At 41.0% G+C, this 23077-nt stretch overlaps 2 protein-coding genes across 2 annotated transcripts in view; both read left to right on the top strand.

The window, feature by feature from the left end:
* CUBN (cubilin) overlaps nt 1-5963 on the top strand; it is a 140806-nt gene extending 134843 nt beyond the window's left edge. The window contains exons 66-67 of the mRNA XM_071560397.1: nt 1225-1460; nt 1853-5963. Of these exons, the coding sequence (XP_071416498.1) occupies nt 1225-1460; nt 1853-1960 (344 nt within the window). The 3' untranslated portion in view covers nt 1961-5963. The remainder of the gene's footprint in view (nt 1-1224; nt 1461-1852) is intronic.
* A 2189-nt stretch (nt 5964-8152) lies between these two features.
* RSU1 (Ras suppressor protein 1) overlaps nt 8153-23077 on the top strand; it is a 100657-nt gene continuing 85732 nt past the window's right edge. Inside the window, exons 1-3 of the mRNA XM_071560398.1 lie at nt 8153-8280; nt 8512-8623; nt 14687-14737. Of these exons, the coding sequence (XP_071416499.1) occupies nt 8515-8623; nt 14687-14737 (160 nt within the window). The 5' untranslated portion in view covers nt 8153-8280; nt 8512-8514. The remainder of the gene's footprint in view (nt 8281-8511; nt 8624-14686; nt 14738-23077) is intronic.

Below are 23077 nucleotides of genomic sequence, written 5' to 3' on the forward strand. Positions count from 1 at the left end.
GCACTGCAGAATAACCACATAGTACTGAGTGGCCTAGTGATGAAAAGGCAGACAAAGTTCAGTGTAGGAGTGTCAATGAAGAATGTGATCAAAAAAGGACAATCCTAACTTTATATACAAACATATGGACTTTTAGTATTTAAGAACAAGATCTTAGAGGTAAAATAATTTCATGAAAAGAAAAACTCGGTGCTCACTAAGAGTGAAGTAGGCTGGCACAATGATAGGAATTGTGAAAGGAAGAGAAAAGAAATAGACAGCTATTGTATAAACCGATAGTTCACACACAAATTGAATGATGTGCACAGTTCTGGTCTTCTCCTCTTATAAAAATTTAGGATTAACAAAGAGCTCAACATAAAAAATAGCCTCTGTATGAAGTATGCTGAGACTTTTTATACTGGTTAAGAAATTACTGAGAACTATAAAATTGAGTGATATTGGATGATGTTCAGTGATCAACTGTTCATTGACTTTTCCCATAGAAGAACGGTAAGTCACCAGATGACACCAGGAGCTAGCAGGTTCAAAACAAACTAAACAAACCAGTTCTTGACAAACTGTGGAGCTCCTTCCCACAGCATGCCAGAAATTTACATGGATTCAAAAACTACCCGTACAAAGTTCATGGAAAACATCTGATAAACATTAAATAGAAAGATGCTGTCTCTGGGAGCTGGGAGCTGAAAATTCTTGGAGACCATGAAAGTAATCTGGGGCATGACCTGCACATTCTTACTCTACAAACTTGCATTTTTCCCAGGTCATCTGCTTCTGCCCATTGTTGAAAATGGAATTTTCATATAAATAGCCTTTACTCTGTATGACCATTTTCTCTGCATTGTTCTCTGTATTTTTCTATCACATGAGGATTCACTACTTTTCGTGCCAAAGAACAGTCAAAGAGAATTCATCTCTAGTAGAGTCGCTGGAAACTGAACTGACCAAGGCACTTTGGTTCCTGTTTCAAAGAGTTTAGAGGGAGAGGGGAGAAACTGGGTTTTAGTATTCAGTGATGCCGACTGCATGTTTTTCTCAGGCTGCTGAAGCTAGAGCCTCAGTTTTCTCTCTTATTGGAAGAGTGCTGTCATCCACATTAGTTGTTCCAGGTCACAGTGTCTCTCTGTTTTTTAGTGCTACTACTAATACTGTACTAATGGACTAAATCATGTATTATCTTGTGAAACTAAGCCTTCTAGGCCAATTAACAGTGTCTGCTTCCAGGATGTGGTGGAACATTATACGGCACCACTGGCTCATTTGCCAGTCCCAGCTACCCAGCAACTTACCACAACAACACTGACTGTGAGTGGGCCATTACTGTACCCAAGGGACGAATTGTCACAGTGAACTTCGATTTCATCAGCATCGATGACCCAGGGGATTGCAGTAGCAATTATCTGATCCTCTACAATGGGCCAGATGCCAGTTACCCCTCTGCCGGACCGTACTGCGGGACGGTATGTATTGTCTTCTCTCTGTCAACCTGTAAGGGGTTAAAATGATTATTTACTGTTTCACATACAAGACTGTTTCCCTAATTCTGGTGAACATAGATGAGTGGAAGTGAAGGCACAAGGTGTTTGTGGCATTGTAGAAATCTTCCAATTTAGACCGTACAGTGACATCTAGTGGGAGGCATCAAACTAGTTTGCTCCATATTTAGTTGCATTTTTAATTCAAGTATTTGCAGTACCCTTAGGGAGAAATGCAGCAGCAGTAGCTCCCACAGACCTGACTTCTCTTTTAATCTATGATCCAATCTGTGCCTCAGTTTTAACTCTTTCACTGCATCTTCCAAAGGACCTTGACACTCTATAAAGTTTTTCATTTTTCTTGTCTTTAATTTTAGGATACAAACATTGCTCCATTTACTGCTACATCTCATCAAGTCTACATAAAATTTCATGCTGATTATGTGACTTTACCATCAGGATTCCAGTTAAGCTGGACAAGCTAGAACACTGTTTATGAGAAATACATTACCATTCATTGTTATACTGAAGCGGCTGTAGATCATAAAGAAGGTTTGAAATCCAGTGATGATAATTGCAGTTGAAGTAAGGCCTTTTAAAAGTTACTGTAAGTGTTACAGTTGTGAATTTAGAATTCTGTTAAAAAAAAAAAAGTGGTTTCCCATTGTACTGAAAATAAACTATTATCTACCCAATTGGGAAAAGGTGTTTTTGCAATGTATTTTTTATATTCTTCTACACAATTTCAAAGTTTTACAATTAATGCTATAAAAAGTGAATAAAACTTAAACATTATGTTCAATATATACAAATATCTGTAATTATACTTATTGACTTTCATGTTCAAGCTTCAAAATCTGTTTTACAACTGAATATAAAAAACTTCTGAGACTTTTAGTAACTATGTCACCTTTCTAGTCAACTTGTAGGCAACTTCCTAGACATTTATGACAGATACAATGTCAGAAAAGGGCAGACATAAAAATATCAATTAATCTTTGACTACAATTAGTTTTTCCCTTCCTCAGGCTAACACACATCATACATAAAAGATGTTGTTGTTTACAGGGAATACAGAGGACACTGATTCCCACCATGAAACATTTTTTTTGTCACAATCCAGAACAAATGACCAATTAATTTCCTGAATGTCAGCTGTGATGGACTGGCAAGAGAAATTCGCACCACAGCAAAGGAACATGGACCTCATCAGAACTCACTTCACAGCTATTACAAAGAGTCATTCACAGTGAAAGCAATTCCTTAATGTGATTATAGCAATAATTAATTATAAAATGACATTAAAGTATAAATGGCAGTTTTAACAAAATCTAGGAACACTTTGAAGATTTCCCAGTGAAGGCCAAAAAAGCCATCATTCCACAAACACAAACATTTATAGCAGCTGAGCAGCCAACCTGATTAAAATAAAATGTAGGCAAAATAAAGCAGAAAAAAGGGACAAGATACAAAATACAACTCAAAATCCTCTGGTGCTAAGTTAAAAAGAAAGAAATCTGTGAACACTCACTGGGGCCAAAAGAATGAGATGTAAGCCAGCATTTTAGAATTGCCCAAGGACTAAAACAAACTTAGCCTATGTACAGGTGATACTCTTGCTAACGTGCCTAAGTGTAACATGGAAAAAGTAGAAAAACCTGTATTTGGATCAAACTGGGAGACATCTGTCCTGCTGAGCTTCTAGCAAAACAGAAAGCTCCTCTAATAAGGGAAGACATAAAAGACCATATAGTCAAATGAAACATTTTTAGTTTAGTAGTCCAGAAAATTTTGCTCAGAGTCCACTTCCATACTGATGATTGCATCATCAAAGGATGATGCAATCTTTGTCCATATCTTTTTTTAAACCTCACTACAGGGAATAACAAGCAGTTAAGAAAGAAACATCTGAACTGCCTGGAGATGAAGCCACAAAATAAAGTCTAAAGACAGCAATGTGTAAGACATTCCAAGTGCAATCAATCATGGATTGAGTTGTTTGCCTACAGAGACAAGGAGGACTGTATTTATTCTTTGTGGATGGCTGCATCACAGGCTTTATGAAGGTCTGTTGTGGCTCTGACCTTCCTATTAATCACCATGGATTTGGTGCAGTTGGTACGGGGCAGAGAATCCCCTCAATATCTGGCTCCTGTCACTTGCTGCTGGTGGCTTGACATGGAAGCTTCAGAATTTAGGCAAGAATTGGCTTGGCCAAGAACGTTGTCATTTTCTTCATTTCACCAGCACAGATGAAAGGGAGGGATCCACCTCTCCATACAGCTCCCTGCCACTGTAGGCAGTGTTCTGTGATACGTTCATTGCTTCTGTTAAAAGTGGATCAGTCCTGTCAGAAATGAGTTCTCAGGTTAAACCTTGGGCTTGTCAGGAGTGTGACAGAACATAAACTGACAAACAGAAACCTATACATTATTTTAATGAATGAAGTACATTAGTGGCTTTTTGAGACTGGTATCAGTCACGTGTCATACAGTTTTAGGACACAAAGTTCCCCAAGGACATCCCAGTCCCCCTGTGCTTGCCATGCTGAGTCTGGCCTTCTGCTGGCTTAGGGATAGCAGGCAGACATGATCTGGTGATCTGTGATGTGCATGAGGCCATTCTGGTGACACAACCTTTGGCCTTAAGCTCTAGAGTGGAACTCCAGCTAAAATGCTGAAATCCATATATCAAAAAGACTGATTTTGCTAAGAGAAAAAGCATGTTTCACTTTAAAGCAGATTAAATGCTTTTGAACATGTTTTGATATAATAAATACTTGCTCTTGGCAAGACCTGTCACAGTATCAAATTTTATAGAATCATTAAACTTCTGCAAAAGAAAAGATTAGAGAGCACTGTGAATGGGAGGAAGAGAAATTTTGGAGAGTTTTTTTAAGTCTAACAACAACTAATGCTTGATGCATCTTTAAAAGTTAGAAATATTCAATACTTCTGCATAATTTTATTTACAAATGAGTAAAATGCATGAAGTTATTTAGAGAAAATAAAGAAAGTCCACCAGAAAATTTGTGCTCATGAAGACTGTTGAATGAAGCTCCTGGTACAAGGTTCAATTGATCCAGCCCAACTGGCTCTCGCCAAAAATAGTTAAAGTCTAAAATTAAAGTATCAAACACATTCTTTTTTAAAAAAACAGGAACAAAGTAACCCACTGCTGTCCTCTAAAATTTTATATGAGGAACCACAACAAAAATACCAACTGCAGAAGTATTAAAGTGGAGATCCTTAGAGGAGAGAGCTAGTGCTAAGCCATGTTTCTTTCTTGGAAGGTAAGGAGTAATTTAAAACACTTGCTTTAAAATGAATGCACAGCAAATACAAACAGGAAGAACTAAACAGATAATCTAAAACGAATTATGCCATGAAAAGTCTATGTGCTTTTTGCAGTGTACAATTCAAAAGACAAAAATATGTGTTTAATAAGATTTATAGCTTCATCTCACAATGCTGCCATGAATGTCTTTGCTTTTATGTCTGTGCATGTTACTGTTTTATAGATAATGTAATTGTTGTGAATGCTGCATGTCCATATTACAATACCTGCATAACTACAACCTCTCCCTGTCAATGACAAAGCACAGATAATGAATGTGCTTCCTAGAGCCTGCATGTTTTTATTTGACATGTAAATATTCTTCTGCATGTTACTATAGATACTTATACTTACATAAAGGTAATTTTATGAGGCAGTTATATATGAATGGTAAGCCCTCCAAAGACTAGGATTTGAAGAATAAGAACTAAAAGATCCATACAGTGTTTTTAATTTCCCTTCCCCTGTAATGGGGCTATTCTTTATAAACAATAAATGACAAGTAATACCACAATGCGATGTTGTTAGGGCTATAGTTATTTGAAGTAAAGAAGAGAGAATATATTCAGGTAAAATGCTAGAAATCATGGTGCTGGACAATTTAAAATGTTAGCTAATTTTGGATAAATTTACAAAGCAATTTTGACTGAAAACCAGTTTTCAATTGGTTCATAAAGCTAAGGAGGAGGTGTCTAAGTTTCCTATAATAACTTAGGATAAGTGTCCTATGCACCAGAAATTATTTTTTGTCAACTGCCAATCTAAAACTACAGAATTATTCTGCAGTCCTAATTAAAATGAAATGCAACAAAAATTCATAGGATTGACTACTGTTCAAAATACAGAACAACTGCAGCAATACAGGATTACTAAATAAATGTTCAAAATGTTTATTAAATGATAACAAAAATACAGGCCAATTTCTAAGATTTTGCTTTATAGGGAAAAGATCAACAAAATAAACACTGCATGCCAGTTATTAGACTTGCTTAGTGTAATGTTGATGGATACATTTGTAATAGCAGTGTCCATAAGTACACAACTGGTTTTGCAGGGGCATGTTGCTTTTGTATAATTTTGGGCACATGCTAACCCTGCATTAATGTTGTCTGTTCTTATACTTTTTCTTGCACCGCAAAAAAAATAAAAAATAAAAATAGAACAATAATGTAAAACCTCATTTCCTTGGTTGGAAGAACTACCTAGGACAGCAAGAGCAAGGGCAGGGGCAGAGACACTCATTCCCTTGCAGCTCCCCAGCACAGCGAGAGGAATCAATGGGAAGCACATCCAGCACTCACTGCCTGATCAGAGCAGGCTGGCAGCACTATTGTAGGGGCAACTTTTCGCTCCTCTGATCACCACAGGGCAGCTGCAGCTCTGCCACACAGTCCTGGCATTGCATCTACCTCAGAGTCACCTACCGTAGCCTGATGTCCTAAGGACAGAAGGCATATACCAGCCTCTGCAAAGAATTCAGGCATCTGCTCATCTCATTTAAGCCAAGTGACAGATTTAGAACAAATCTGACAGATAGCAAAGATATGTTATAGTTGTTTCATAAGCAAAAAATCAGTAGCTTGGTGGTACAGTGAGACCTAAATTGGAAATACCCGTACTGTGAGCTCAAGCACGGTACACGGTGGGAGGGCTCCACTGGCCAGTCCCCAGCCACAGGCTGACCAGCCTCCAGCAGGGAGTGCAGAGGGAGCTAAGGATATTTGGGGCCAATGGGGTTATGGAAGAACTGGATGTACTGGGAAGAGCTGGGGGGGGGGGGGATAAAAGAGGGAAGACAGGGTTACTGCAGTGCCACAGGCTATCTGCAGGAAATGACTCTCCGTGAATTTGACTTATGAAGGGACAACCCGAAAAATAAGTTTTCATGACCAGGGAATGTTCTGACCCTTGGACAGTGTGGCTTGGGTACCTTCTTTCCCAGTCCTTCTGAGACAACAGGTATTTAGTGCTCCACAAGGTGCTGAGAAACTTTAAAAGCAAGGCTTGACAGCAGCTCCTCTGCCAAATCAAGCATGGACCTGACTGGGCTATGGATTCGTGCACTTGCTCAGACAAAAGTTTTGCTCAAGCAGAAACCAAAGGTCTCATAGAAGGTGCAAGTGATATATGAACTCTACACAACAACAGGACAATGAAGTTAGGTGGATTGTAAAATCCACTCCATAATCCTGACAAAAGGGAATAACGATAATATGTTTATTAAGCAGGGAGTAATCAAAGATTTCTGTGGTAGGGGAAGAATGAGGATATCTAAGTCATGTGCAGTGTTTTGATCACTGCATAAATGGGGCAGAGAGAGCCAGGTGAGCTTTGCATTAGCCATGAAGACACAATTTTGTGAGTATCTTGTTACGTGTGCTGTTAGTTGGAATAAGGAAGTTAGGACCATATTTATAGACAATAAATCTGCCTGAGCCTTTGCTGCTAAATGAAGCTGCAGTCATTCTTCATGAAATAAGTACAGCAGACATCACAACTAGGTCTTTGGGCAACTGACTGGTGGCACTCAGGGCATTTTCCTAGTCAGGAAAGGGATACAGATTCATATTCCTGCAGACAGAAAGGAACTGTGCATCATTGTCTTGTACATCTGAGTGTCAGTGTCTTCTGTGCTGAGAAATTCAGATAAAATGAAGTTCTTCCAGGTCTTTTAAGAAAGACCTGAAACCAGCCTGTAACTTCAGGAAAGGCTCAAGATAGCGAACACCATTTTGGGATAAACATGCCGCAGTTCTGCAGCCCAGAATTAAATCCTTACATTCCTAAAAAGGGAGAAGTTGGAATTGCACCTCCAGAAAGATTTTATTTGCTGGCTTAGGCATGTTCCTGTTCATCATCTTGGTTTCTGGGAATCTTATTTTAGGCTACTAACTAATACCATGGAGCACATATGTAAAATTCAAAGCTGTGGTTCCCAGTGGGCAGCCTGGCCTCTGCTGATTTGATTTAGTCATTAGTTGCTCTGTTGAACTCCAGGAAGTAGGAGCTGCTTAACTCCTATGGAAGCCGTTACAGCATAAACACATTCTGGGCAGAAGGGCTGGAGCTCCATCACCGTGGCGGGACAAGGTCAATGACAAGCGCTCAGAACTGGGTGTAGCCTTGGGACTAGCCTTGCAATTATAACTGACTGCAAATCCACGAAGGCATCTGAAGAGATGGAAAGCACGGATTCAATGCACCTTTTCTTTTCTTTTTTTTTGATACTGTGTTCTATTTCGGGACCCTTTGCCAACTCCTCAGGCCCCAAGGCCGCCCCCGCTCCGCCCCTTCCCTGGGGCCCGCCCGGTCCCGCTTTCCGGGACGGGAGTCGCGGTGCGCCTGCGCGCGGGGGTGGGGCGGGGCGGGCGCGTGCACACCCCGAGAGCCGCGGGACCCGCCCGCTGTCCCGCCGAGTCCCGGCCGCTCTCCCGCCGTATCCCGTCGCGTCCCGCCGCAGCACCGCGCGGTGAGTCCCGTCGGGGCCAGCGGCGGGCCTGTCCCTCCGCCCGGAGGTGGGAGGGCGGCTGGCATCCCGGTCCATGCTCCGGTGGGCTGAGAAGGGCGGGAGGGGACGGGACCGGCGGCGGCGCGGGGCGGGCGGGCTCGCTGCTCTCGGAGCCCTCGGGGACGGGGCTGTCCCGGTGAGAGCCCCGTCCGGCGCCGCCTGGCTCACGGTGCCCGTTTGTGCCCCGCCCAGACCATGTCCAAGTCGCTGAAGAAGATCGTGGAGGAGAGCAGGGAGAAGAACCAGCTCGAGGTGGACATGTGTGACCGCGGCATCTCCAGTATGCTGGACGTGCCCGGCCTCTGTAAGTACCGGCGGCGCGGGCGGGCACAACGCGGAAACTTCCTTATTTGTCCCGAGCGAGCCGGGGCCGCCGCCCCGGGGCCGGGCCGGGCCGGGCCGCGCCACGCCACGCCGCGCCGCCCCGCCCCGCCGCCCCGCCCCGCCCCGCCCCGCCCCGCCCCGCCCGCTCCCCAGCCCCGCTGCCCCGGGAGGCCGCCAGAGCCGCTTTGGGCATCGGCGGCTTGGGGCGAGATCCATGGGCAGGGGAGACGCCCCGCTTCAGGCTCCGGGCAGCGCCGCAGGAGTCGTGCGTGTATCCGGGACAGCCCTGGGGCTCCCTCCCGGTGCCTGCAGGTGTCAGCGCTCCGGGTCGCACTGCTGGCCTTCTGGCACTTGAGTGATGGGGGGACTTTGCCTCCTCTCTGCCCTGCTACAGAAACAAAAACGCGAGCCAAGCAGCATCTCCACAATTTTTTGAAAGGGATAGAGTGACATCAGCTTGGAACTACACGTGGCTGGTCTCTGAAGGAGAGGACAGTGACACTGTATTCCAGATACAGTAGCATCATTCTTCGGATATTAAATGATTGCACATGCTTCCTGAAGCATGGCAGGGTGTTGCTGTTCGTATGTTGCATTTCCTGTAGTTAATTTACAGCAAATGCCACACACTGATAACAGCATGCTGTCACAGTTATGGAGAACACATAAATGAAGAGTCAGGTACCTTTGCTTTGCTTTTACTTTGGCCTAAAATACATATGATGTTATAACTAAGCCAATATGCAGGCGGTGAAAGTTGTGACTGGCTGTAGTGTGCCACAGGCTGACGTTTTGCTGAATGCATGATGTCATGAGGAAAAAAAGCAAAACTTAAAATTGTAACTATATCCTAGTTTAGCTCTTTACCAGGTTTGTTAAAGTCGGTAGCAGCCAATAGCAAATATACGTAACTTCTTACAAGATAGAGTTGAATTCAGGCAAATGTGTGGCTTGCTCCCAGTTTGCCATTATTTGCAGAATTGGGAGCACATCAAGGGATCTGTAGTCTTATCAGTAAAGGGTGAAGTCTGAAGTCCAATTTTGCACAACTAGGTTCTGTACTTAAGTCTTCATCTTGTACTAATTCTTTTCCTGCTTCTGGGTTGTGTGTGGGATTTTGGGAATGTGACATTGTAAAGACTGTGTGTGAACTCACATTAAATAGAAAGTTTCACTGTATTTCTATTGGACGAGCAGTTATTTGAGGCAAAGTAGTGTTTAGCTCACATTAACTGCAGATCACTTTTCAGAACTAAACTTACACCTGTCAGCTAAAGACAGACATTAAGTGTATGGGGCAGCAACAGAGTATTTATAACAGTTGCTTTAGTTAAATGGAGTTGGTGCTTTTTACCAACACTAAACACATAATTAATTAGCCAGCTTTGATCTTTCAGGTGGGGACAAAGGGTGATGTTGAAGCACATTGATAATGCTAAAGAAAAAAGCTTTTCTTGTGCAAAGACTGTTTTGGGTTTATTGTTCAGAAAGGGTCAGGGACCACAAGATGGACCACTGTGGTCCACAGATGGTCCCTGATACCAGGTTGCTAATTAGACATCTGAACCATCTTTGACAGGGACCTCTTTGATGAAGTGTAGACTTGTGGTACCCTAGTCAGGCTGCCCTGCATCAGAGAAGCCTGTGTGCAGATAGTCCTGGTGCACATCGTGTGACTTGATCTGGCGTGGAGGATCAGGGACCTTCTCCAATTTGAGATGAAAGTTAGGGAATAGGGAAACAATGACTGGTTTCTGTTAATGTATTTTTCAGTTACTTTGTTTTGGGTTTGTTTTTTTATCATCAGGGTATTTGCCTTCTGCGTAAGGCATACCTTCTGCCAGATATGCCTTTAAAGAAATAATGAAATATTACCTCTGAATTTCTGATTTGAGAAAATGTTGAACTTGTAGTTTTTTGACCTTGTCATCTGACTCCAAATGAGTGGTCTTTTCTAATATAGATTGGGTGTTTTGGTTTTCTCTGGCTCTGAGGACTGGCACAGAAGCTGAATGACTTTGACCTGGTATCTTCTTTTCTTGGTGTGCTGGATATCTTTCCAGGGCAGTGTTAAAGTTCACCTTTTCATCAACTTCTCTTTTTTCTCTTTTTTCTCCTTTTTTTTTTTTTGAATAAAGGTCTGTGTTAAGAGTAACCATCACTATTCATGCTCAGTGACTGTTCTTTCAAAGCATTTTGTCTTTAAGGAGAGCCACTAGTAGATGTTCAGAGATAAGGGTTAGTTTAGACTATGACTGGAGGGAACATTTTTTGGCTATTTGAGTTTTAAAGACTCGGTAGGTTGGAGGATATGCCTAAGCTACAGTGTTCAGTAGCCCCTGATAAGGATTTTGTCTCATGTAATTATTTAGTGATTGTAAATGCCCCTACCACTGGGTAAGCTGCTCCCTATAGTCCTTATCCTCCAAGGAAAGGAAAGGACCAAGCCTTGTCCCACTGCATATTTGAGTGTTTGCTGCAGAGTGGCTAGTGAACTTTTATTTAAGCTTTCCTAACCTAATTGACTTAATGTGGGCACAAGAATTTGGAAGCAGTGTGCCATGTAACATCTGCTCAGCGTGCCAATCCTTCTTAGGTGTAGACCTATTCTTGCCATGTGTGTTTAAGAAAAACCCCAGCAAAATGTAAGTGATGTAGAAAATTGGTGTTCTATGGAGGCAGAGAGGAGCAAAGGGGAATATATGCTGTGGTTTGGATATGATTCTCTTCTGTTTTCTTTTCAGTCTATTGAATGACTTGCTGCAGTATACAGGGCAGCTACTCCTATTTTCTTTTGCCTTAACTTCCAGGCTCTGTAACAGCTGTGGGAGAGAGAAAACAGACAAAACTTGCCTCTGTCAAATACCAGTGTCTCTTTCTAAATCAAGATGAAATACTTTTATCTGGAAGGAGATAGATATTTTGTATCTCAAACTGATGTGAGCTCATTTAGCCATGGAAGCTTGGCAACCTTTACATCTCTTCCCACTTTTGTGTTTAGCAAAGGAAAAGTAGAGTTACCATCTTATTTATAATGTGGTGTTCAGATTCACAAAGAAATTTTGGTAATCCCTGAACCACTCCTTGCTAAGGAGTTCATTAATGTCATTAGAAGTAGAGTTCTATTTTTGGAAGGTTCCTCAAATCCAGGCACTTCCATGTTTTCTCCTAATGACTTAAGTACAAACTAGACATGTGTAATAAGTCTTCAGAGCATCTGAATTTTTGCTGCTTTCTGTAATATGAGAAAACTCTTTTCAGAGAAGTTCTGAACCCAAGGGATTTAATTTGAGACCAAAAATACCCCTCCACCTAAGTATTCTGTGCTTAAGTTTATCATAGTAATGCAAAGACCATGCAAAACAGTTTCAAGCATGAAAGACTATTCTTATTATTCCAACATATGATAGAACAAATGTTATACCATTTGTGAGCACATATATATTATAGTTGTGCATCTTCCATACACAAATAGTCTTAAAAAACCGTCTTGGCCTATGGAAGTGTCTACTGTGTTGGTTTGCTTTTTAATTTCATATTGTGAAATAAATAGATGACCTTTGTTTATAAAGTGTCCACTATGGGCAGGTAATGGTAGAGAGCACCAATAGGGTGAAAAAGCATGTTCAGCCATTAAGGAATGATGTGCCCTGGCCTTTCCCTAGCCTAGCAATGGTTAGAGCATTTATTGGTAGGACTTTAAACAGCCATCAACAACTATGGAATTGTTCTTGGAGTATGAACCAGTCTGATTTAATTGTCTTTTCAGAGACTAATATGAAGAAGGTACAGATTAAGGAATTACATTGCCCAAATAAGTTGAGACATCTGCTCTGTTGTCAGGGAGATTATAAGTGTTAATTTGCTCTTGTTATCCTTCCATCTGTAAGCTATTCGTATTTTGCATAAAGTAAGTGTTTGTGTGGTCGGAATTAACATGCCTAGAATTATTTATCAGAAAGTTAGTGTTGATAGAATTGTTCATTCCTAAAATAACTAAAGCACAGAAGATAGAGAGGCAGACTACTGTTACAATTCTGAAATGCTCATTCTGCATTAACTTCCTCCAGTGGGACAGACAATGTCTTATCTTGGCTCTGCAAAGTCGCCGGGGTCTTCCTGTTTGTGATGGGTTTTTTATAATTTATTTTACTTTGGGTTTGCTTGGGTTTTTTTGGTTTCTTTTTTTTTTCCAGGGAGGGTGGAGGGTTTCTTTGTTTATATTTGCCCATTTGTTTAAAAAAAAATCAAGTATTGTCATCCAGATATTTTATATAAAGCTAACTTAGAGCACATGGTGGCAGTATACTAGCCTTGATACCAGGGCAAAAGGGAAGAGCCTAAATGTTCTTCTCTTGTTTTGCTCTGTTTTGAAGCAGTAGTAGGACTGGGACCATAATTACTCTGAAGTAAATTGGCAATAGATATTATCCTGACCCTCAAACTTCTGTGTGGCTTTTTGGTACATTCTTGAAATCACAATAACTTACTGTCTGTGTGCTAATGACTGTAATGTTACCAAGGCATTATCCAGGAGCATCTCCAGCGGCATCATAGGGAGGTTGTAATAATTCTCCATGGGAATCTCTGTGCCCTTCCATTCTCAGGAGACTGATGCTCAGGCTGAATATTGAATTACATCTTGAGCACAGAAACAGAAAATCTTAAACACTTCTAGTCTATGTGAGATGTCATTCTGATTTTTATGTTTATAATGGATATTTTACTTAGTGGAGTGTGGGAAAGGGAAGATCTTACCACTTCGTATCACTACCTTAAAGAGTTTGTTTTATTTTGTTATCTTGGACATGTCTAGCCTTAGTGTTAACAAATAATCATTCATAGAAGTCACCTCTTCCTCATGGAAGAGATATTTCATGAGCAGAAAAGAGTTAAGAAAGTCTCATCATGTTGGTGGTTATACAAACTGTATTTGAGCCTTCCTCAGGTAGCTTCTCAAGCAGTTCTAGATACTTACTAAAAGTCACTTAAAAGGGGATTGATAATCTTAATGTAATGAAGTTCATTATGGACTCAGCAAAGTAAAGAACAGATGGTCTGAATTTTGGATTCTTCTCTGATGCTGGCAGAGCTCTGCAAAACTGGAATGAACTAGTCAAGGCCACAGAGCTGTGTTGACAGCTTTGGTCCTTGTTCTGCTCTAACAAACCAAAGGAAACATCAACTTCAAAGGAAAAAAAGAAATAGTGCAGAAGTTCTTTTAGAACCCAGTTTGTGCCTGACTGCCTGATTTGACTTCCCAGTCCCTGCACCTGCAGTTCAGTGTGGGCACTGGGGACTGGGAAGCAGTGATTCAGGGTTCCACCTGCTCAGAGCCCAGTTACCATTGTGCTCGTGGCAAGGTACTGACTCTTGAGTATGGAGATGAGGTGACGCTGATCTTTTTCTGCCACTGTAGTTGCATCATGCCTTTTATATTTTAAAGCTTATAGCTCTTTGTGGAGGCTGTGCTTGTCTGCCCTTTAGTGCTGGTTTTCCTACACTATTCTAGAGACTTTCTGTGGGCTTCTTTCCTTGTCCTCCTGTTCTGTATTGTGAGGTGGTACAGGCAGTACTTAGAGAGGTCATATTTTGGGAGAAATTTAGGGTGGGTAAATGTGTCTTCCTTTCTCCTCCCTGCCTTTCTTTCCTCCACAACATGCAATTGCACAGGGAACTGTGGTGATGCTTTTTTTTGTTATGCTGAACTTTCTGATCTGATGATGCCTTTGGGTGACTGTTTTCATCCTCCTAACAGGTTATAATTGCCTGTGTTGTGTCATAAGCTTTTTCAAGGGTTAGCTGAAACAGGTTCCTGTATCGGTGAGTAAAAGCTGTTCAAGTCATGTTTGGTGCAGTAATGGAAATGGGAGGAGTAGCTGGATGTGTCCTTCAGTCTTGAGCTTGTCTTATTTATAGTGACAGTGCTCATGAATCTGAAGTTTCTGGAGCAGAGAAAGGTTCTCTCTTTTTTCAGGTGGAATAGATACAAGCTCTCCATTGTCATGTCCATAAACTAATTTCTTTCTCTTTTCATTTGCAGTTACATTGTCTCATATCACACAACTGGTTCTGAGTCACAACAAGCTTACAAGTAAGTGTATTCCTATATTTGAACTTCATTACAGGCAGTTGAGTTGAAAAGGTGACTCTGCTAGTTTGATATTTTTTTGTAGAGCACAGTGTCACTGTTAAGAGTACTTCTTGGTTAGACACTTCACTAAAAGTAAAGAGATTGAGGATGTGACTTCACAGCCTTGTTCAACATGCCTTTTCAGCTTCAATACAGATGTGCAGTGTACTGGAAGATCTGAAATTCTGTCTTATTACCAGTTCAGCCAGAAATCCATTTCCTACCATAGCTCTGAAGTCCTTATGTTTAGATGATGACGTCCTGTACCAGAAATTATACAGTGTGCATTTTAGTGGATGGATAATTAGTTTGACTGAAGCAAGAGAAATTACAACTCTACTGCATTATATCCATAACCAAACATATGTGAGCAAGGTCAACTGAATGTAAGCATCAGCCACGGGAGTCAAGCAGCATACTTCTGTCAAGAAACAAATCTTTGGAGTGTAAATTGTCTCGCTTGTACTGCACACACCGCCTTCAGTTATTACCTTGTGAATCCTGCTTCCCACAGTAAAGAAACCCTTAAATGAGGTGTTGGTAAATAGCATGTGATGAGAGCAATGTAAACATGAGTTGTAACTTGGTGGAGGCAGATGTCAGACTGACTTTTGCAAGGCTGAAGTTTTTGTGGGTTTGGGGTTTTTTTTGCTGGTAGTAGAATGCTTCAGGATTATCCATCAGTGTCTGGTGGAAACATTCCTGCATCTTGATTGTTGAAATTCAAGCAGTGAATTTTGTTTCATAATTGTTACTGTACATGTTTTAAAGAGAAGTGTTAGTTTTTCTATGTTCTTGCCCTTGTCTGCTCTCTGCATGTACCAGTGGATTTCTCTCAACCAGTCCTTCCCTTTTTGGAAGTCAGTTGAAGAGTGTATGAAGTGGGGAGGGGACTGGAACCACCAAAGTGGGTGTGTGTTGGTGAGAGGACTGGGTAGCTGCTTTAGCATGTACCAAAGGAAGTCCTTACAGATGGAAATAGGTTCAAAAAACCCCCACAAACGACTCCCCTAACAAACCAATAAACCCCAACCTGTTGAACACATCACAACTTGCTGCATGAGCTGTAAGGTAGTATACTATTTAAAACATATGAATTAACGCAAAAATTTCACTAAAGGCTCTGAGCATTTTCAGAGGATTAAGCATGAGGAAAAATGTAAATATTCTTAGATTCTTGCACTTAAACACTTCTCTGCATGCAGTTTATTGGGTACTAATGTGTAGTTTAAAAGGTTTGTAATAGTGAATAGTAAAATTGTGGAGGCTATGTGAATGGCTGTGAGAATTATGAATTAGTTATTCTGGGCCATTCTTCTGATTGTATAGTGGTATAGTGTCCTGTAGACTGGCATATTGCTATTTGTTTTTGTCCCTGTTGTAGTTTTCAAAGATTTCTCAATTTAATTATAAATGTGACCAACAGTTTTCAACCATCTAGCAGGTAAATGACTGATGGGTAAAACTGATGGGCAAATTTAGGCAGGGAAAATCATAAGCATCACTATTAAACATGCAGCTCTGTTCCTGATTTAGAAGCTCTTGATTTAGAAGTTACAAATAGCTGGGAGAATGTTTTGGGAAAAATCATGGTAAATTTTCTTTGAGCATATTGCTATCTGGCATCTGTTATAAGCCACTGATGGAGTTGGGCTATGGGGCCACCCAGCTGGTGCCTTCTGTGTTCTCTCAGGTACTGCAAGATGTCTGTCTGAACCTGAGCTGCTTGAAAGCCAGGCAGTTAAGTTGATTCAGCCACTTCGTCTTTCTCCACAGTCTTTGGAGGGTTGCAGGCACCTTGAGATAGTGGTTCATTCCGCGCACCTGTATGTAATGCTTGTGGTCACACAGCTCACCTGAGGTTGGGTACCTGGTGCTGCCAGGCAAAACTTCTCTCTGGTGCCGATTATGTGCTCTGGTATCTCTGTCTGAATGGCTGCTTACCTGGCACAAGGAGGAAATGAATTGTGAGTGTTACTGTTTGTAAACTTGACTGTTTTTTCTCTGGGATTTGTAAAATTCCTACAACTTTTGAAATCTAACAGACTGAATCATCTCTTCCACATGATGCCTTACAAATCTTAAAGCGTAGCTAAAGGATCATTTTAGCTGAACACACGACTGGCTGGGCAGGTAGCAGGAATCTGCCTTGCTCTGAGGAAGAGAAGACAGGCTGAAACTTCTGCATGGAGACCTGAATCACGGCAAACTTGGCTTGGTCAGATCTGAGCTTGAGGAGGGTTGACATTCTTTGGCATGAGCACCAGAAGGTTAGTTAAGTAACTAACCCATGTCCCAGCTATGAGTCTTAGCTGTAGACCTGACTGGGAGAGGAAAGATGTGGTAATAAGAGGTGTCCAAGAAGGATGTGTTTAGGTATGCAAGAAAAATCCAGAGTATACCATTTATTTAAAGCAGTTTTCAAAACACCTATTTAAGGACTGCCACTATTATAAATTTTTGTTATATTAAATCTCAGCCTTTAATTATTGCTTTCTTCCAAAGTAGCCATTAGATCAGCAGGCTGCAAGTTTATGTGTTCTCTCAGTCAAGGAATCCTGTGAGCCTTTCTAATGGCTGTGTTTGAGTTTCTTTTGTGGGGAAGGTAAGACCACTGCTTTTCCTGTGAAGTAACACAGAGAGTCTGAAACTTACTATTCTTTCACAAATGGATGTAGACACTTAAACAGACATCACACGTTTTTAAAAGGCTAAATTTCAAGTTCATATTCTCATATTTGACACTGTTGACCTAATCTTTTAAGCGATGTAATTAATTGCCTTAGCAGGTGATTCTTTAAATGACTAGAAAGCTGATGGCAGTGACACTTGACAGGCTACACTAAGGTCATATTAGCATCTTCTACTAGTTTTCTGCCATTTAAATGAGTGTTCTGCTTGCTTTTCTTTTTTGCTGTTTAGAGTAAATATGTCTATCTGGAAGAATAAATATATGTAAAGGCTGAATATGCATATTTTTATGTAAACATACTTCATATTTTTGCCTGAAAACTATTAAAAGTAAGTAAAGTTTCATTAGCAAGTATGAAGAGTTTGCGCTGTTAAATCAATCATACTGCTCCGAATACTTTTGTGGTATGTATTTTGTTAATGTTTCTAGTGTGCTATTTGTACTTTATTTACATGTCTAAATCATTCATTGTCAGACGTACTCAAATCCACATGGATTCTTCTGGAGTATATTAGGCTGATTTTTTTTTTCAGCTATCTAGTTCTGTGCTAATGGACAAGTCTTAAATTGGCTTCTGCTCTCAGTGACTTCTGAAACAGTTGTCTGTCCTTTCCTGCTTGGTGAGAACTTTTGTGCTTCAAAATCAGAAGCAAAACTCTAAACAAAGATAAATAGCTGTGATTCTGCAGTCTTGTTGAATGAGTTGCTGCATAAGTGACAAACCTGGGATGATTCTACTATGACAATCCAGTCAAAAGCAGGGGGAGAAAGTGAATATTTGTGCTTTTTCTTAATGTGTCACAGACATATGGGCCAGTGTCTCTGTATGTTGTACTGCGAGTTTTCTGTTACATCATTTAGTGATTTAAAGCCTTCTATCCAGTATACAGCTAAGAAGCAAAACCAAAAAAACAGTTTTAGCCTGCATAGGTTGTCTGATCCTGACCCAGTGTGGTGGCTTAGTTTGGGAGATGTGACCAAGTTGTCTTTGTTCCATGCCATTTGATGCTAGCTGAGGGACATAGAGGTGACATTCACCTCCTGTTCAGTGGGATCATTAATAGGACACGAATAATGGTAGAGTGCTAGAGTAGCTGTGCTGGAGGGCATGGAGGGAGTTGCAGCCACAAGTCATACTTTGATAGAAACCACACTTGATCAGTTTGGTCAGTCACAAATACTGCTTCTGCATTGTCTGGACAATGGTAATAGTTTTTATGGGTGTCCATTCTCCTCTTTTGTGCATTTCTGCTCAGGACTGCTTCACTCAAGTTCAAGTAGAACGTAATTGGAAGTCTGCGGCAATCTTGGCCACTTGCTCTTTCTAACATCTCTGTGCAGGATGAAAGTGAACTTCAGGTGTTGCAGATCTGCATGTTCTGCAGAGCCAGGTGCCATGATTCCTCTCACATTGCTGCTCTGTGGGGAGGCTGTGCCAGTCATGTGAGAAGGAATTTGCTGTAGAAGTTCTTGAAATCAAGCTTGGTCCTACTTTGTTCAGACTCCTTCAGCTAGAAGGGGTCTGTGTGGTTTCATGATGATTCGGGGAAACAGGTTGGGAATTGCAGAATATTGAGATTCTAGGGAGCCCAGGTCAGGGAGGGGAAGGGATATCACCAGGCTTGTCTGTCTGTTCTACTCTGGGTCCTGCCCCCATAACATCTCAAGGAGTCTATCACATTGTCATGATGGCTTAGGGTTTGTGGGTTTTTTTCTTCATAAGTTGGTTGTGCTACAACAAAGTCGCTGCCTTTGTCTGGAAAAATGTACTTTTGGAGACTTAAGTCAGCAGGGTAGATCAGGTTTCAACTTTGGTTCCCCTTGTTCCATTAGATTTGTAAGTGAGCAATATTGGAGTAGAATTAGCAATAAAGGGAACTGTTAAAATATAAAAATTGTGACTTATGCATTGTCTAATGTTTTCTTTCCTAGCAGAGCAGCTTTTGTGTACTATTTTGCCATTAAGTATGAAGTGGTACTGAACCTTGTAGACTTTAGAGAGCTAAGCGAGCTCAAGGTGTTTGCCAGCTGCTGAAAGCATATACAAAATTTCACATCCTAGTGTAGGATGTGAAATCCTTACTTGGTGTACTGATGAAGTTTTGACAATTGGAATCTTTGGGCTACATCATGACTAGGAAGTGTGCTTGAAGAGCTTTCAAAAGCTTAGATTAACTGTAGTCCCCCCCCCAGTAGGGCACAGAGGGGAAGATGTGACTGGAAAGCAGGCTGGGATGTTAAAGGTTACTTCAGCATTGGCAGCAGGTAGTGCTGGTCATCATCAATACGAGTGCAACTATGGTGCTGCCAGCTTGTGTTTTATTTTCACTTATTCTGGGATGTGCAGTAAGTTTTTGATGTATTTTAACTACTCTTAAAATGGTTTGCCTTACCTACCAGCAGTGATTAATTGACATTGTAATCATTTGGAGAAATGTATTAAGGGATTCTAGCTTTTGTGTCATTAACTGCTTGGATTTTTGAGTGTTCTGCTGCTGGTGAAGTACCAGTACTGTATGGCTTGTCCATTAGAGGTCACTGTTTGAATACCTTTAGCAGTTTGTTTCCTGGGAAGGAGCTCGTGTTCCTGGTAGCTGTTCCTCCTGCCTGGTAGGTGGTGGTGGACAGCAACTTTGTTGTTGCTCTTCTCCTCAGTCTCCTTAACCTCAAGTGATCCTGTGCTCACTGGCTTCTTGTGCTGCCGTTAAGTATTCTCAGTAGTTTCCTGCTATTCAGAGCTCACTCCTGACAACTTGTCTACACTTGTGTTCTGATTCCTTACCCACTATTATCAAATGTCTAAATGATGCGAGAGATCTAGAACAACTATTTTTTCATCAAACTTCTGCTGTGCTACCTGATGTTCTCTGTCCTCTTCTTTTCTTCTGAGCTGCTGCCCATGCTGTTATGTACCATGTAATCCTTTACTCATCCTTAGTCCCTTCCTTTTTGTGAGGTGATCCGTTAGTGTTTTGCTGCTGTTTCCCGTTTCTACACCTGAATTTTGTTTTAGTTTACTTTCTGTTTCTGTCAGAATAGCTGTGTCTCATTGATCGTGTTCCTTTGACAGCCGTGTAGTCACCCTTTATCATCCTTTTGCATTTTGCCTCCTTCCAGCAGAGCAGTTCAAAACTTTGCTCCTTTTTTATTTTCTGCTCACACAGCTTACTGCTTCTTTGCCCTGCCATCTCCTAAATTGTTTTGCTCTCTGTATGTGACCAGCACAGAAGCTAGTCCCTTTGTTGCTGTTAACCCTCTTGACTGTATCCTTGATCTTATTTAATATGCTGCTAAATTCTCTTGGTTTCATTTTTATATTAGGACATCTCCTTTCTGAGTCACCTTTTTTCTGGCTGTAGTGTATACCTGGGTGTATTGGAGCTATTCCAGAGGCAGTAAGCAACACTGCATCTGTCTGTCCTGAATTCCTTCCCAGTCTCGCTGCTTGTCTTCTCCAGTCTGCTGAAATGTGTTAGGGTGTCTCTCACTGGTATTGTCTGACACTTTGCATCTTGCCTGGTATCAGGTTATTTATATAGCAAATGTGCTGACTTCTGGCAGAAAGTAGATGACTGTATAGTCTTTACTCTTGTAATCTTCTCTACTTTGCTTGTGCCTCTGCTTCCTTCTGGTAAGTCATTCCATGCTGTTGTGGCCTGATACACCCCAAAATGGTGAAAGTAAGCTGTCTGCGTAGTGAGCCTAGGGCTGTGTCCAAAATACAGGACTTGTGCCTAACAGTATCCTCTCAGCTGTGCCTGGGAGTGATGCTTTAAATTGATAGTGAGCCTTTCATTTCTGTTACATATTTTGATTTTTTTTTTACTTCCTATTTCTGATGTAGGGATCCCTAAAGGGAAATATCTATGAATGCAGTGCACAGGGAGAAGGAGGGAATAGGAGATTCCTATACATAGGCCTTACTAAATCTGTGATATCTGAGTTCTGCACAGGTGTTTAGATTATATACCTTGTTAGCTTTATTTCTTCTGAGAAAGTACAGATGGTAGAGCATTTTATCTTTAACACAGGTTTTGGTTTTAAGAAGTTTTGGAAGAATGAAACAGAATAATTTGTGAAATAGTTTTGTGCTGTAATGCTGAAACTACCCAACTTATGCATAAATCAAATTGTCAAAAGTTGTGCTGTATGGCAACAAAATCAGTTTTCATCATAAGTAAAGCATCCATACCAAAACCAATACTAGAGACAAATCATTTGTCTTCAACATGGTTCTTTGGAAGCGGTTGTTTTCTTATTAAAAGACACCTGCAAACATATTAACTCCCTTTTTTAGAGTCTTGATGTTTTCTGACATATTAATACAAATTTCTTGTGTCTTCATTTATTTCCCAGTGGCTTTAAAATAGCTGTAAATGTTTGTAGAAGCCCCACATAAATGATCATTCTCCATGTGTATGTACAAGTTGTAATGCAAAAATACTGGAAATACCAGATACAGACTGTTCTGAAGTTGGCATTTTCTGAGCTAGTGAATGTTGCAAAAGTGAACTCACTTTATTAAAGAGCCAAATTTTGTATTACAGCATTTACTGTCTAACAAGCCAAGTGGAATTTTTTGAGAGTGATATGGAAGGACAGGGACAAGGTATATTTGGTGTAGATTGACAGGAAACTGGATTTAGTTTTGTATACTTGATTTTGTATTCTATTTTCTGTGTATTCTTTTTGTTTTTTTAGTAGTCAGGTGTGTTGAAGTGGATAATGACACAGCATTTCCTTTGAGACCACTCACCATCTGGCCTCTTAGTTTTTCCGTTGATGTCCTGTGACATAACCCTTGGAGTGCAATAATTTCCTGATCTTTATGTTATGATGGGCAATGTGGTAACTAGTTGCATTTGTCTCAAACTAAAAACTTCCATAGCTGGAAATGAAATACATAGTCTGCTGAAGCCTGGGGTAAGGTAATGTAAGGTGGAGAGAAGACTGTACCATACAGACTGAAAGATGTGCCTGTAAGTACTGGGTATAGGGAGCCCAGACTAGGAGGGAACTTAATTCATTTCTGTTTCTGAGGGCTCAACCAGAAACACGTGTGCTGACTTGGCTTTTGAGCAGTGAGCTTTTTTACTGCAGTCTCACCTGTGTGTGTTTAGAGGACAGGCTGGTGTACTCGCTCAGCAGTGTCAGCACAGCACTGGGCAGCGCTGGATGGATAGAGGGAATGAAAAATAGTCCTGTGTGAGTTCTTAAACATTTCAGTGGTATAAAAAGTGTAGACTACTAATAGTGACCAATAATGCAAACTGAAGTTGTGAACCATTTTTTAGATACCCTGAAAGCTGAATTCTGGAAGTGAACACTGCTAAGCACACAACTCCATGGATATTTCTGAGTAAGAGGCTGAAGTGACTTTTGCCTTTGAGGTTAACCTGTGGTGTCAGTTCAAGGCCTGGTGTTCAGGACAGCTTTTGTTAGTCCCGTCTGTAAACTGCAGAAAAGATGTTAAATAGACTGAATGTTGAGGAAGGGAAAGGTGAACATGCTGGATGAACTTGAGTTGGTTTGATTTATCTAAATCTGGTGACTTTGCAGTGTTGTGAAACTCTGAAAAGATCATGCTTAAACACCTGAAGGAGATTCAC

Source organism: Pithys albifrons, chromosome 7 (genome assembly GCF_047495875.1).
Source record: "Pithys albifrons albifrons isolate INPA30051 chromosome 7, PitAlb_v1, whole genome shotgun sequence".
In the NCBI taxonomy this organism is placed as follows: Eukaryota; Metazoa; Chordata; class Aves; order Passeriformes; family Thamnophilidae; genus Pithys; species Pithys albifrons.